This window comes from Mastigoproctus giganteus, chromosome 9 (assembly GCF_048544385.1).
Source record: "Mastigoproctus giganteus isolate SK-2022 chromosome 9, ASM4854438v1, whole genome shotgun sequence".
Lineage (NCBI taxonomy): Eukaryota > Metazoa > Arthropoda > Arachnida > Uropygi > Thelyphonidae > Mastigoproctus > Mastigoproctus giganteus.
This window is the reverse complement of record NC_143583.1, coordinates 141102351-141118368: the sequence shown is the minus strand read 5'-3', so window position 1 is coordinate 141118368 and position 16018 is coordinate 141102351. Positions and strand designations below refer to the sequence as shown.

At 38.3% G+C, this 16018-nt stretch overlaps 1 protein-coding gene across 1 annotated transcript in view; it reads right to left on the bottom strand.

Annotated features, from left to right (window-relative positions):
- Nup160 (nuclear pore complex protein Nup160) overlaps positions 1-16018 on the bottom strand; it is a 507399-nt gene that overhangs the window by 94137 nt on the left and 397244 nt on the right. The window contains exon 25 of the mRNA XM_090382015.1: positions 8660-8862. Coding sequence (XP_090238141.1) covers positions 8660-8862 — 203 coding nt within the window. The remainder of the gene's footprint in view (positions 1-8659; positions 8863-16018) is intronic.

Here is a 16018-nt window from a genome sequence, read left to right as displayed (position 1 = left end):
GTTTCCACTGTTTGGACTACTCCTGTATCTCTATCTGAAAGTAATGGACCCATGTCCCATCCATAGTCACTAACTTTGTAATTAAAGAATATGCTACTGAAACTGCATGAAACTTGGTGGTACTATTAGAAGCGTTATAGATTAAGTACAAAAACTTTTAACACTATACCTTTATCCTCACATACTCAGGATAAGAACATTTCAAACATTACTTGTATTTATATTTTTATGCTTTTGTTTTTACACTGGGGTTGTTTTTAATGTTTTTCATTCTGTCTCTTCTCTCTTTTCCGTTTTCTTTTTTTATTATTATTATTTACTTTTTTTTTTTTTTTGCTGGTGACACTGGTTTGGGTCACCAATAACAAGGGATTTGCTGGCACCCACTGCTACTGTACTACCTCTAGTGAGTGTCCAATTATGCCGCATTTTTTTAGGTGTATATAATTATACAGTGGCCTGCCTCTCATCGTGGCAGGCATGAGTATCAGGAAGCAGCTTTATGTGTGATTGCTCTTTCTTGGTAGCTAGATGGCCAGAAGCAACGTTTTCAATGTAATCCTTTCAATATAAGAACAGGTGCATGTATACTTGCATGTACTTTGATGTACTGATCAATCAATGGTGGATATCAGAGACGTGGTGTCACAGATATAAGGAATTCAGAATTGGAATTTGAGAAGTATAATGTGTACTGAAAGGACAGAAAGTATAGGAATGCGGGAGGGGTTATGCTATTAGTTAAGAACCACATAAAATCTAAGGCAGTGCATCCAACTGACATTGGTGGACAGTGCAATCTTCAATCATTTTGTTGTGAAATAAGCTGTGGGAAAGCAAAAATGAGGGTAGGAGCGTTTCATAGGAAAAATGACTATGATGAATACAATTAAAAATTATAAAGAGAAATAGAGTGGGCAAGTAGATCAGAATGTCTTATAATGGGGGATTTTAATTACCCAGATTGACTGGAACTTGTGAATTGGTCACTTGCACAGTAGCAAGATTTTTGTGGATTTACCGGATGATTGTTTTTTACATCTGCACATTTGAGAGGCAACCAGAAGGAGTAAATTCTTGATCTGATTATCGGAGTGATTATCCAGACAAAGAATTTACAGATAAAGGAATACTAGGTGACAGGGATCACAGTGCACTGATGTCGGATTTAATTAAAGATGTCACTACCATCGGGGGGTAAAGGGAAGGGTTGTTGGTTTTCTAAAGGTGGTCTCAGACAGTTTTTATATTCAATACAGTGGGACCAACTGATGATGAAAAGTACAGAGAAGGGTAGCTTTTTTTTTTTTTTTTTTTTTTTTTTTTGGTAGTTGTTGGCACATAGGCTTCTGTGGCCATAATGCACCTCCCAAGGTTTTTGCAGTACTTTGATCCAATCCCGAGGTGGGAATCGAACCCGCGACCTTTGGGTTGCCAGGCAGGCACTTTACCCACCCGGCTAGCCCGGTCGGCCCAGAGAAGGGTAGCAAATTCTAAACAGGAAGCATTCACGGAATGCATCTTGGAAGCTACTAAGGTTTTCATACTAACTAGGAAATACTCTTCAAGGTTTATTCCTAAATAGATGTCAGATGAACTAATGAGACTTGTGGTACATAAAAAATTACGAGGCGACAGAAGCCTATTGTAGACATAAGCTAGTGAAGGCAGATTACAAGAAAACTTTGGCAAAAGATGGAAAGAAAAACAGCAAAGACTTCTTTACTTATATAAACCTTAGAAAGAAGGGGACGAATCAGATTGGTCCACTTGATATCGATAATTTGACTGGTGATGATCCTGCTCATATAGCTAACAAACTGAATGAGTATTTTGCATCTACATTGGAACATGACGAATTCTGTAGAGAAGTGGAGAACAGAAGATTATTAAACTCTAACAGGGAGCTAAATGATTTTGTAATAACTGAGAGCAAAGTGGAGGAAAAATTGTTGAAGTTAACCATAAGAAAGGGTGGATGGAATCTATCAAGTTATATTATATTACACCTAATTCTGTTTTTACACAATAGATACGTTCCTGAAAAATACGTGTAAAAAAAATTCGTGTAAAAAAAGACATTGTATTTATGGAAGAAAAGAAGATTGGTTCCGGATCTAAAAAAATCAGTAAAAATAATTTAAAAAAAACACATAAAATATTCGTTTTAAGCTTATTATTATATTTCAACAAAATACACATGTAATAATATGTAATTAAAATGTACTAAAATAAATTTGTATGCATATGGAATGAAAAAAAATTCTTCATGAACAAAAAAAATCTGTTTTACACATAACAAGATTTTATTCATTTTCACTTTCTGATAATAAACGGCGCATACGTTTGCGTATGACTGGAATATCACTGCCATCACTAGAAATGTTGTGGACATCGTCTTCTTCCTCTATTAATGAAATTCTTTCTGTGATCTCTTCAGCAAAATCAGCACGAGTCTCCTCTGGTGCTGATGTTTCATCGGTTTTACGAACGAATTCAGTTATTAATCGTTGTGTTCGTGTTTTGGTTAGGCCGTTATATAATTCTCTGTAAGAGGCTGTCAACAACTTCAGTTCACGTTGAAACTTCCCAGCGCGTTCCTCATTAGGGTCATGTTTGACAAAATGATTACCTAATTTTCTGGCCAGTTCCAGACCTTCTTTTATTAAATCTGCATTTAGAACAGGATCATTTTCTTCATTATCACTACGTTCTGTGAGATAAGGAGTCCCAAGGACAACCTCTAATATTTCATCTTCGCTTAGGGCTTTGTCGGTTAACAATTCATCAATATCTTCAAACGATAGATCATCGAATCCTTCTCCACCAATTTTGTGTGCCATTGTAATGATGTTGGGAAATTCGGTCGTATTAGGGATGATGGGATCTTTGCTTTTTACACATTGTGGCCAAACCGCTTTCCAACACGCATTTAAAGTTGCTGGTTTTAATTCAGTTAACGCTAATCCAACTTGATTGATACAATCCATACTTGAGAATTTCTTCCACACATCAATGATTGTTAGTGTTTCATCATTCAGTTTGTCCAAAACGTGTTGGAATGTTCGTTTTACGTAGTATGTTTTAATTGTCGCAATTATACCTTGGTCTAGCGGTTGTATCAAAGATGTAGTATTAGGTGGCAGAAATAAAATTTGTACGTTTGGGTGTTCCAAGACAGGATGGCCGGGTGCATTGTCAAGAATCAGAAGAACTTTAAATTCGAGACCTTTCAAATTCATATAACGTCTGACTTCTGGGACGAAACATTTGAACCATTCATTGTTGAACCATTCTGTAAAAATAGTAGTGGTCACCCAGGCCTTCTTGTTTGCCATCCAGTGAACAGGCAGTTTATTGATATCTACACCTTTCATTGAACGTGGGTTTAGGGCTCGATTTACCAGCAGTGGTTTCAACATACGATCTCCTGAAGCGTTGGAGGAAAATAATAAGGTCACACGATCCTTAGCTACCTTAAAACCACCAGCAGTTTTCTGCGATTTGGCTACATACGTTCTGTTCGGCCTTCGTTTCCAGAAGAAACCAGTTTCATCTGCATTCCACACTTGATCAGGAGTGTATCCTCCATCTTCAATAATTTTTGAAAGTTCCTGCGGGAATACTTTAGCAGCCGATTCATCTGCAGATGCAGTTTCACCTTTAATTTTTATATTATGAAGAGCATTCCTTTTAAGAAACCCTGTAATCCAACCTGTACTCGCAGAAAATTCATACTTTGTTTAACTGAGATGAAGTGCTTGGCTCCTTTTCTTTAATCTTTCTGTAAATTCTTAGTGCTGTTTGCTTGATGGCATTTCCATCTACTGGTACTCTTTTTTGTGACTGATCTTCTATCCATATTACCAGGGCCTTTTCCATTCTTTCCTTGACAATATCTCTTGTATATGATGATGAATTAACACTTACTTTTGTTCCAGAACATATCGACTTCCTAATTGCAGCTTCATTTTTCTTAATAGTTCTTACGGTAGCTTCATGTACACCAAAATGCTTTCCTACAGACGTAGCCACTTGTCCAGTTGCAAGACGATCTAAAATTTGAATTTTAAGTTCCAAAGAAATCGCTTTCCTTTTCATTTTGGTAATAGGCGAATTATTCGACATTATATAAGGGCTACCGAAAAATATCTCAGTTATAATTAATAAAAAAAGGTATGAAAATTTTGTAAACTTACAATTTATTGACTATCGGCAAAATTAATAAATTTATATGTGCACAAATTTCACTAAAGATTCTTTCACTTTGAAATAGAGCTTATTACTACATGTCTTCAGAAGGTACAATGCACGAATACCGTAGATGTGCACCAAATTCAATAAAAACGTTGATGATTCATAGATACCTAGACGTACACATTGGTAAGCAAAAGCACGCGTTTCAAAACGCATACACTAGCTGTTATCCAATCTATTGGTGCGTGTAATATAGAAATGATACTAATATGCCACAAATAAAAAAAATTTTCTTAGAATTTAGGCAAAAAAAAAATTCATAGAAATCGTGTTAAATCAAAATGACTCGTGTAAAAAGAGAACGAAATATTTATTTTGAATTCGTGTTAAACCAAATTCGTGTAAAAAAAGTTCGTGCAAAAACAGAATTAGGTGTATTTGGTCCCTGAGGTTGTCACAGACATTCTCCAGATAGGCCAGACAAGCTGTACTTGCTACCAGGGAGTCTAAAATGCTGATGGAACTGATATTCAGGTGACACTCAAGACAAGTGGACCCAATTTCGGCGAAGTCCGGACGGTCTGTGACAGCCAAATCCTCTGCCTGCACCTTCACGATGGTGGGACTGTTAGTAATCCTGGGAATAACCACCTCAAAGGTGGTACTTGTGCATATGTCCGTTCTGATATTCCCTGTCAGAGACTTGGCAATTTGGAATCGCATCTCTTTGATCTTCTCTGGCTTAAAATCTCTCTACCTCATTGTGTCAAATTCATCTGTTGTCTCTACCATTCTCCCAACTCCACTAATCACTTGGAGCTCTTTGACTTTCTCTCTTTGCAACTGACTTTCTCTAGTCCAACTTTCCTAACAGCGAAGTAATTTTCTTGGTGATTTTAATGTTCACAATTCCAGCTGGCTTCCGTTTTCTAGTCACACTGACCCAGCTGGTCGACATGGTGAGGCTTTTGCAATTACTAATGACCTTACACAGATTGCTCATTTACCTACAAGAAAACCAGACAATCCTAATCATACAGCCAACACACTTGATCTTTTTTCTCACAAACAACCCTTCTAAGCATATAGTCGAAACGAGAGGTCATTTAGGCACTTCAGATCACAACTTGGTGATTGTGTCTTCTCCAATGGAGCCTTTATCTCATGGCTATTCCCAACCTCGTGTTGTTTGGCATTACAAGAATGCAAAATGGGATGACCTGCGAGATTTCTTTTCCTTGGTCGGATTACTGTTTCAAAACTTCTGATGTCAACGTTTGCTCAGATCGTGTCAGTGAAATTATTCTTGCAGGAATGGAATCCTTTATCCCACTTTAAAATCTCGTCCTTTATCTAAACCTTTGTTTTCCAACAAATGTACTAAGGCTGTTCAAGAGAAGAATGTTGCATGTTGTAATTGGCTTGTTTCTAATTCTTCAGTTTCATTTTCTGCCTACACCAAAGCTCGCAACAATTGTAAAGCAGTTATTAACCAGTCCAAACTAGAGTTTGAACAGGCTAAGAGTAGAAAACTTGCTTCTTGCCCAAAAGGTAGCTGAGCATTCTGGTCTCTTGCCAAAGCTATTGGCCGCAACTTTTGCCCATCTCTGCTCCCACCTCTGTCCAAACTAGATGGTTCTGTTGTCACGTCAGCCAAGAATAAAGCTGACCTGCTAGCATCCCATTTTTCTTCCAACTCATGTATTAATGATCTTGTTAAAACACCTCCCACCATTCCCAACACGCTCCATTCAATGCCTGCTGTGGTCTTCCATCAAAAGGATGTCAGAAGGATTTTGATGAATCTTGATGCTAAGAAAGCTCCAGGTCCCGATAGTATTTCTCCACTGGTTCTCAAAACCTCTGCTCCTGAACTTACTCCTCTTTGCTACCTTTTTTCACTTTCTTATTCCAAAGGTGTTTTTCCTTCTGCTTGGAAATTTGCTCATATCCAGCCAGTTCCTAAAAAGGGTGACAAATCCCTCCCATCCAATTACCGTCCCATTGCAATTACTTCTACTCTTTCTGAAGTAATGGAGAAATCAATTAACCGCCAACTCAAACTACCTAGAAACCTTCCATCTGATCAACGATCACCAGTATGGATTCCGTCAATGTCGATCCGCTGGAGATATTCTGGCTTATGTTACCCATTTATGGACTAATTCAATGGAAAGGTTCGGTGAAACACAAGTAGTTGCTCTTGACATCTCAAAGGCTTTTGATCGTGTTTGGCATAAAGGTCTTCTAAACAAGCTTCCATCTTATGATTTGCCAACTGTTTTTAGTAATTGGTTATCCAGTTTTCTCTCTGATTGCTCACTGAGGGTAATGGTAGATGGCTCTCTGTCTTCTGACTTCTCCACTAATGCTGGTGCCCCCCAAGGTTGAGTTCTTTCCCCCACTCTTTTCCTCTTGTATATTAATGACCTTCTTCCATTGACTGGAAATCCTATCCATAGTTTTGCCGATGATAGCACAATGCATTCCACTTTTCATTTTGAGAAACCTTGCCTTGCTCAATCAGCTTCAACTTCTTGAAAATCTGCTACCAATTCCTTAAATGCAGATCTCCAGGTAATTCTCCATTGGGGCAAAGACAACTTAGTTGATTTCAATCCTTCTAAAACTCAGTCTTGTCTTATATCTTGCAAAAAGGATTCTTCTGCTTCTATGCTTATCTTTAGTGACACTGAGGGAAGATCCTCAAGGAATGGAGATGTGCAAATGTGTCCCCCAATTCACAAAGGGTGACACCAGTAATTACAGACCTTTGAGTTTAATTTCTGTTCTGGGGGGAAATAATAGTCACTGGTTAAAGAAGCATTGCAGGATCATTAAGACAAGACTGCAGTAAAAATTCAGACACAGCATGGGTTTGTTAAGGAGAAGTCCTGTCTGATCAATTTGATTGGCTACAATGATGTGGTTACAAAGGAATTGGATGCAAGAAAATAATTTTGATATCATATACTTGGATTTCAGGAAAGCTTTTGATACTATTGCACCTGGAAGGTTGCTGTATAAATTGGAGCAGTATAGCATTCAGGGCAAGTTGCTACAATAGATAAAAGGATGGTTGAGTGGGAGAAGACAGAGATTGGTAATCAATAGACCCTGCTCTTCGTGGAAGAGCAGTGTCTATTGGGAATTCCACTAATGTTATTAGTGGAATTTCCTCCAGAGTTCGTTGTTGGGCACATTGTTGTTTTCTATATTTATCAATGATATTGATGAAGATATATCAGGCTTAATGTCCAAGTTTGCAGATGATACAAATGTTGGCAGATGGGCTGAGAAGTGGCAACTGAAGTTTAACATTGACAAATGCAAAATACTACATATGAGTAATGTATTAACTGTGCGATACTACACTCAGGGTAGGGGAGAATGAGAAAGACCTGGCAGTAATGTGCAGTCAGATATGAAGTTCTCAAAGCATTGCAGACAGGCTGCCAGAGCAGGTCATGGGATCTTGTCAATGATATAAAGGAATTTTGCTAACAGGGATAAGGAGGTGATTATCCCCTTGTATAACGCAATATGCAGTACTCAAGGTGTCAGCCCACACCTTGAGTACTGCATATAGGTCTGGAGGCCATTTTAGGAAGGATGTGGAGGTTGCTAGAATGAGTACAGAGAAGAGCAACAAGATTGGTAAGCAGACAAAGGGGTGCTCTTACCAAGAAAAGTTTAAGTTCTGCAAATTGCAGCGTCTGGAGTCTACGTACCTGGGAGGTGATCTGATTTAGGCATATAAGGCCTTGAATGGTCTGAGCAGGCTCAATGCTGATGGGATTTTTCCTCTTGCTCAGATTATGAACCTGAGGGGGATAAATTCAAATTGAGGAAGGGCAGATGTAGAACAGATGTGCAGAAATTGCCTTTAGCCAGGGGGTCGGTTGATTGCTGGAACTTCCATCTTTCATTTGGAAGTTGATAGCTTAAATGAATTCAAGGAAGAAGTGGACAAACTGTTGGAGGAAATGAATGGGTGAAATGGGAAGTTTGCCCCCACCCTATTAAAAAATAGTTTGTAAAAGAAAGTAGTTTTTAATGAAAATGAAGAAAAAACTGCAAAAACTAATCAAGAATTATTGCCTTAAAAAAAGCACTTTGATAACTGTGCTGAGAGTTGTTTGGCCACAAAAACATTTATCATTCAGGGCCTGGAAGCATCACAATAAATTCACAAAATCATTAGCATTTAATCATATGTGAGTGTAGCCTATTTAAAACAATAAAATTCTTTTATCATTGCATTAAGGTCTTTATACTTGAATATTCAATTTCTCCAAACAAGTAAAATCCAAGAAGAAATTTCTCTGTCATAAATGAATTTTTTTTAAAAATAAATAAATAAAACAGATAAAACTTTGACCTAATAAGTTTAAAGCAACAAGTAGCTGATGCAATTTATTACCACATAACCCCATAAAAGGTGTTAAATTTTAGTTCTTACCTCTCCTAAAATTACTATGATGAATATGGAAAGAATAAAGGAGATCATAGTAGTTTTGTTTCAGCAGATCACAAGACCTGGCTCTAGATTCCAGAATACTGATTACATCTTGTTGCATGTCTATGAAAGGAAATTCCACTAAAGTGCGCAACTGTTTTCTCTCACAGAGTACTACTATTAACTGACGAAGACAATCTTTACGTCTATATAAAAAATTAATAAATAATAAAAATAAATGATTTAAAAAATTATAATTTCTATTTTTTATATTACAATTATAATTTAAAAATCATGTTCTTGAAGGGTTTGAACTAAAGAAATATAATACACGTAAATACATAATTACTTAAAATATCAAAATACACTGTTCAACAAAAAAATTCTTTGAATTCGTTTCCTTTCTTAAAATAGGCAAACTTTACTAATTTTGGATCGAGAAAAACGAATATGGCTTCAGAAATTTTTTATTAGCTCTAGTTTTTGAGATACAGTACTTTCACTATTGTCTAAGAATATAGTCATTTCAGTAGTAGCTGGAGTGAAAAGTAATATTAAAAACAATCTCATATTTTCTTGATACAACATAAATCACAGTTGTTTTTAATTAAAATGTAAAAAAACAAGAACACAAGAAAACTGCACAGGAACTGAAAGTACTTTCTCAAAATGTGGCCTATTCATGATAGCGCCTTCTTTTCGCTTGTATTCCACTTCTGGGGCATCTCTTGTTACTGTCCAACAGCAGTCAGCAAGCATAGAAGTGTTCCACCTATCCTGATATCTTCTTTCCATTACTGAAATGTCTTGGTTGAATCATTCACCATGCTCGTCACTCACTGCACCACAGCTGTCAGGGAAAAAGTCCAGATGAGAGTCGAGAAAGTGGATTTTCAGTGACATGTTGTAGCCTAATTAATGATACTTTTCTAGAAGGTGCATCTCTTGTTACTGTCCAACAGTAGTCAGCAAGCATAGAAGCATTCCACCTATCCTGATATCTTCTTTCCATTACTGAAATGTCTTGGTTGAATCACTCGCCATGCTCGTCACTCACTGCACCACAGTTGTCAGGGAAAAAGTCCAGATGAGAGTCAAGAAAGTGGATTTTCAGTGACATGTTGCAGCCTAATTAATGATACTTTTCTAGGTTGTTCACAGTCTCAACGTAGTTTCCAGCTCTTTGGTTTTCCAGGAAGTCACGTACAACACTTTTAAAGACTTCCCAAGCTGCATTCTCATTAACCTGGAGGACTCACTCAAAGTTTTCATTCTTTAAAAGTTCACAAATTTGTGGACCAAGAAAGATTCCTTCCTTTACCTTAGCATCACTCAACAGTGGAAATTGTCCTCTCAGATACTTGAAAGCTTCTCCATCTCGGTTCATCCCCTTAACAAAGTTCTTCATGAGTCCCAATTTGATGTATAAAGGGGCAGAAGAATTTTGCTTCGATCAACCAGAGGATTGTGCTGGACATTTTTTTCCCTGGGGCATAGATTTTCCCTTAGAGGCCAGACTTTTCTCTTGTAGTGTGAGGACCTAGCCCGATTGTCCCACTCACATCGGAACCAGCAGTACTTTGTGTATCCCAACTGCATGCCCAGCAGTATTGCAATCACCTTCAGGTCTCCACAGATCTGCCACTGATGGTCTTTGTACTTCATTGCTTCCAGAATTAATTTCATTCTCATATGTCTCCTTCATTTGGACAGCATGGCCTAGAAGAATTGAAGGAAGAGCATTGGCACTGTGGAGCAAAATAGCTTTTAAACTTAGCTTTGATGAGGCTATGAATAGCCTCCAGTCCTGTGGGTTGTGCTCCACATTCAAAGCTGTCATCAAACAATTGACATCATAGCAGGCAACAAGGTTGTTTTCACTTTAAAAATATGGAGTCAAAGGATTCTGCCTGATTCTGTACATGGACACATTTGGTTGCAGAAGATTCCACTGTTGGAGCCTTGATCCCGGAAGCTCTGCTTTATCTTTCGATAGATCTAGGTCTCGAATTGTTGTTGTTAGGTTTTTTTGGTGCAAGAGCTACTTTGGCCATATTGCACCTGTTCCTGTGGAGAGACACTGTACCGATTAAAAAAAAAGAGTTTATATGAGTATCAATATATTAATCTGTTTTAGATAGTGGAAAAACTCAGGTAAATTGGAGTTGTCCCCAATAATGTCTAATTTGAAGAGGTTCGTTTAAATTAGATAGGGATCAGAATGATGTGATTCTGGCATACTGATAGTGAGTGCACTGTATAAGAATATGCTTTACAGTTAGTGGGTTTTTTTTTTTTTTTTTTTTGGTTTTTAGGAGCATTAGCGACTAAGGCCATATTGCTCCCGGATATGCGGTGGTCATTCCTTGACCTTTCCGCATCCTCTGTATTTGGTGGTGACGGGCTCGAACCCCGGTCTAATCAAGAAGCGTGTGCTATGCACTGCTGCTCCTTCCCACCTGGCTACGGAGGCGCCTACAGTTAGTGGTGAATCACAGTGGAAGCACAGTGGCGGATTATTTCCTCGCAATAAATATTGATGTGTAAGATGAGTATGACCTAAATGTGCTCTGGCAAACACAACTTCTTCGTGTCTGTTTGAGCAGAAACTAGATTTCCATAGCTGTGGATTCTGTTTTATATTTCGGAACTTGTTATTTACCTGATTATGCCAAATTCCTCTCCATTTTTCATTACAAATTCAGCGTATGTTTGATTTAGAGTCTGTGAAAGGAATCTGGATGTGGTTATTATAAGTGGGATTTCTTGCTGCTTTATCTGCACTCTCATTTCCTGGTATTCCAGTGTGCCCTGGAATCCAACAAAATGTGACAGTATGCCCATTGTTATGAAATTCAGATATCTGAGTTTTTATTTAATTTATAAATGGATGTGGAGAGTGAGAATTGCCTTGGAGGGCTAGTCACTGCGCTCAAAGAGTCTGTATAGATTATAGTCTTCGGAGTGAAATCATGAGCAAGTATCTTAATCAAACCCATCTTAATGGCATAGAGTTCGGCAATGAAAACACTGCATTCTTGTGGTAATGAAACAGACTGTTGATGTTGGTAGCACCACAGTAGCTCCCATAGTCGTATCACTTTTGGAGCCATCAGTATAAATTTGCAGGGTGTCTGCATTTGCCAAAGAGTGAGCTGCGTGTAGTTTCTGAATAGTTTGATTGTTCAGGGAGTGTTTCCCCCAACGTCGGAAGTAGTCATCACATGAAGGTCGTACAATTTCTCTGTCTTGATGTGAACTAGTCAACTGCATATTCCACCGCTGAATCAGTTCTCGTAGACGGATTCTTGTAGGTTTGTTTTCAAGAGACTTATTTCTAAAAAGGATTGCCCATTGAGGATCATAGAGGTATGACCAGATAGGATGAGATGGAAGGCTATGTATTTTAACTGCATAACTGAGGAGCAGCATCTTTCTCCGAAGGTGGAGTGGGGGTGCATTGGCTTTGGACCGGCAAAGTCCTGAATGCCCCAAGAGCAATCCTGAGCGCACTATGTTGTATTGGGTTGAGACAGTGTAACAGAATCTTTTGGGCAGAATCATAAACAGGGGCACCATAATCTAATCAAGATCTGATTAAGGTCCAGTATAGGTGGAGTATGGTATAGCGATCAGCTCCTCATGTCATAGATGAGATGACTTTAAGTATATTCAGCTTTTTCATACCGACAGTTCGTGTTTGTAGTATGTGTTCTGGAATGTCAGTTTAGTGTCAAGGGTCATGCCCAAGAATCGGATATTGCTAGTAACTGGTATCGGTTGATTTCCCAGTGATAATTCAGGTTCTGGATGTAGTTGGTGTTTTTTACAAGTGAATGGCTGCAGTTTTGGTTGTTGACAGACAATAATCATTAGATGAAGTCCATGACACTATTTTGTTTATTGCAAGCTGCAGATTTTGTTCAAATGGAATGCATATTCTATGAATGGCAAGATATTGCAAGATCATCAGCATAAAGATAGATTTTTGCTTTACCCAAAATGTTCTGTGCTAAATTGTTTATCCTAAGAGCAAAGAGTGTAGCGGTGAGTACCGATCCCTGTGGTACACCTCTTTGGATAAGAGCTAGCAAAACAGCATAATGAAAACTCACTTGAAAAGTTCTATTTTTAAGGTAACTCTCTATGATCATTGGGAGTCGACCTCTGAGTCCTATGGCATACCAGTCTTGCAGAATACCATGGCGCCAGGTGGTATCAAAGGCTTTTTCAATATTCAGGCACACCAAGACAAGATGTTCTTTTCGAACAAAGGTGTTCCTTATGTTACACTCAGCTTTCACCATAAGGTCTAACATGGATCAGTTTTTGTGGAAACCGTATTGATTACAACTGATGACTGAGTGGGATTCTATGTACCATATAAGTCTATTGTGTACCTCCTTTTCCAATGTCTTGCCCAAGCAGCTGGTAAGGTATATCGGGCTATAGTTGCATGGATTCATCTGATCTTTTCCTGGTTTTGGAAAAGCTAGCACTGTTCAATGACACCATGAGCGAGGATAATAGCTTTCGGAGAAAATCCGATTCAGAAAAAGCAATAGGGAATTTAATGCCTTTTTGTCTAGGTGTTGCAACATGAGGTAATAAAGACCATCAGGTTCTGATACCCCATTTGTTGATTTGTTTAGAGCATCCTGTAGCTCCAACATTGTAAAGGGTTGATTATATGGGAGTGCTGGTCTTGTGCTGAAATTTAATTTGCTTTGCTCAGTCCTTCTTTTATGTTGCTGAAAAGATGGTTCATATGCAGCTGTATCTGAGGTTTTGGCAAAGTTTTCTGCCAGAGCATTAGCTTTTTCAATTGAAGATGATAAGTCTTGTCCATTCCATCTCAGTATTGGAGAGGATGCTGGGAGAAATATACCATTCAGTTTTTTTTTATTTTATTCCAGATTATTCTGCTGTTTGTGTTCTTCGTTATAGTAGAGGCAAACTGGATCCAAGATCTCTTTTTTTTTGCCTTTTTCCTTACGAATCGCGCTTTTGCTTTCAGTGTTTTGAAATTTATAAGGTTCTCACTAGTTGGGTGTTTACGAAACAGGTTCCATGCCCTGTTTTTCTCTTTTTTGGCAAGTTGGCACACATCACTCCACCAATGATTGGCATGTTTACACAAACTACGGATTTTTGATATAGCCTTGGTTGCAGCATTTAGAATCTGAGATGTGATGTGCTGTGTGGCATCATCAATGGATTGGAATTTGATAATTTCATCATTGAATAAGATACTTGAAGCAAATAACTTCCAATCAGCCTAGGAAAATTTCCATTTTAAGCAGGAATTATTTGCCTGAGGGATTCTAGTTGTTTGAATTTCACAAATTATTGGATAATGGTCAATGTTTAGCAGATTGTCCAAATTGTCCAGCGGATGAATAGATACAATGTTGGAGAGCAGATTGTTAAGTCTATAACTGTAGTTGTTCTAATGGAGAAATGAATGTAAATATCAGCACCAGTATTCAACAGTGTTAGATTATGTTTGTCAAGCAGTGATTCCAGAACCTTTCCTCGTCTGTCTGTATGTGGGGAGCTCCAGATTGGGTGAGGTGCATTAAAATCTCCAAATAAACAAAATGGAGGAGGGATCTGTAGCAGAAGTTTTTCTAGGTCATAAGTATATTCTTTGTTTGGTGATAAGTAGATTGAAACTACTGTTAACATGATTCCTAAGGAGACACGTACTGTTACTGCTTCTAAGGAAGTTTGCAGTGGAATGTGTTTAGCAGGGATTTGAGTTTACTAGAATGGCCACACCTCCACGCACAGTGGTATTGTTATTTCTATTGTGCTGATATACAGTACAGTTCTTGGTTTTTGAAATTATTTGTGGTGGTAGATTAGTTTCTTGTAAATATATGCTTACTGGACTATACTGTTGGATTAGATCATAGATATCATCGGTCTACATAGCAACATCGATGATATCTATTAGATCATAGATATCATCGATGTAGCTATGTAGACCTCTACAGTTCCACTGTATGATGTGATCCATTATTTTTTTTAGCAGTTGGGTTTGATTCAGTCTGCTTTTTAGGTCCAGTCTGTTTTTGTCTCTCCAATTTTATTCTTTCTTTTTTCGAGAAAATAGGATGCACTGTGTCCATGTCGTCTTCTGCATACAGATCTAAGATTGGCTCATCTGGGTTGATGTTTTCATCTGTATCCATATTTGTAACATTTTGCCGACTTTTCTGCATTGGGACTGCTGTTTGCTGTTTTAGTTTTTATGGTTTCTGAGGAAGACTGTAAAACAGTTGGCAGGTAATTGGTGTGTTGTTAGCACTACCTATCGCATGCTGTTCCTTAGTAGATTGCTGTGAGATTGAGCGAATTTCTCTGGCCCAGCCTGCAATAGACATGGATGGGGTAACTGACACATCAGTTTGAGTAGCTGCTGACTGATATTAAGGTGTGTTTAGTTGTAGTAAGCATAATTTGCTTCTTGGTAAGTCACTTTCTGCTCTACTTTGTATTTTTGGATCTTTTTTCCTGTTTTCCACAGTTCACAGGACTTTGAATAAGCCTTGACAGTTTGGACAATGTGGTGTTTCAGCATCACATTCTGTTTGTGCGTGGGATTTTGAACCACAGTTTGGACACACTGCATCCCCTTGACAGATGGTCTGAGAGTGCCCAAACTTTTGACACTTATAACACCTGATGGGATTAGGAATGTAGGGTCTTATACGGCAATTGAGATAGCCGGCTTTAACACTCAATGGTAAATGTGGTGTGCCAAACATAAGGATGATGTTCTGCGTGGGAACAAGCTGACCATTTTTTCTGATCATAATCCGCTTAGCATGTGTGACTTTTCGTTCTTTTAATTTTTGAACTAATTCATCTTCTGTGACATTGATAAAATCCCACTCAGTGATAACCCCTTTGGAGGCATTTAGTGTTGCATGTGGGGTAACTTGCACGGGAATACCACCAAAAGTTGAGAGATTCAGCAGAGTCTCTGATTGCTTACGACTCACACTTTCAATTAGTAAATCACCTGATCTAAGTCTTTTTACCATTTTAGGTGAACCTGCTGAGCTTACCAAACATTTCTGTATCAAAAATGGGAAGGGTGTACTCATGTATTTGTTTGACAAGGAGTAGAAGATAAGGAAAGATGGACATTCCTTTTGCTCTATGTCAGTCCACAGTCTTTTCGACTGTGATGTGTCATGGTCATTATCATTTGATTTAGGACATGATGAGTGTCGAGGCTCAATTGGAGGGAAATTGTCAAATTCCATGTTTGCTCCTTTTAGCCCTGGCAGAGTGGCTTTCTTCTCCCAGGTTACCGGCCCCGCCACGTGGAGGCCGAAGCGGTGCCACCAG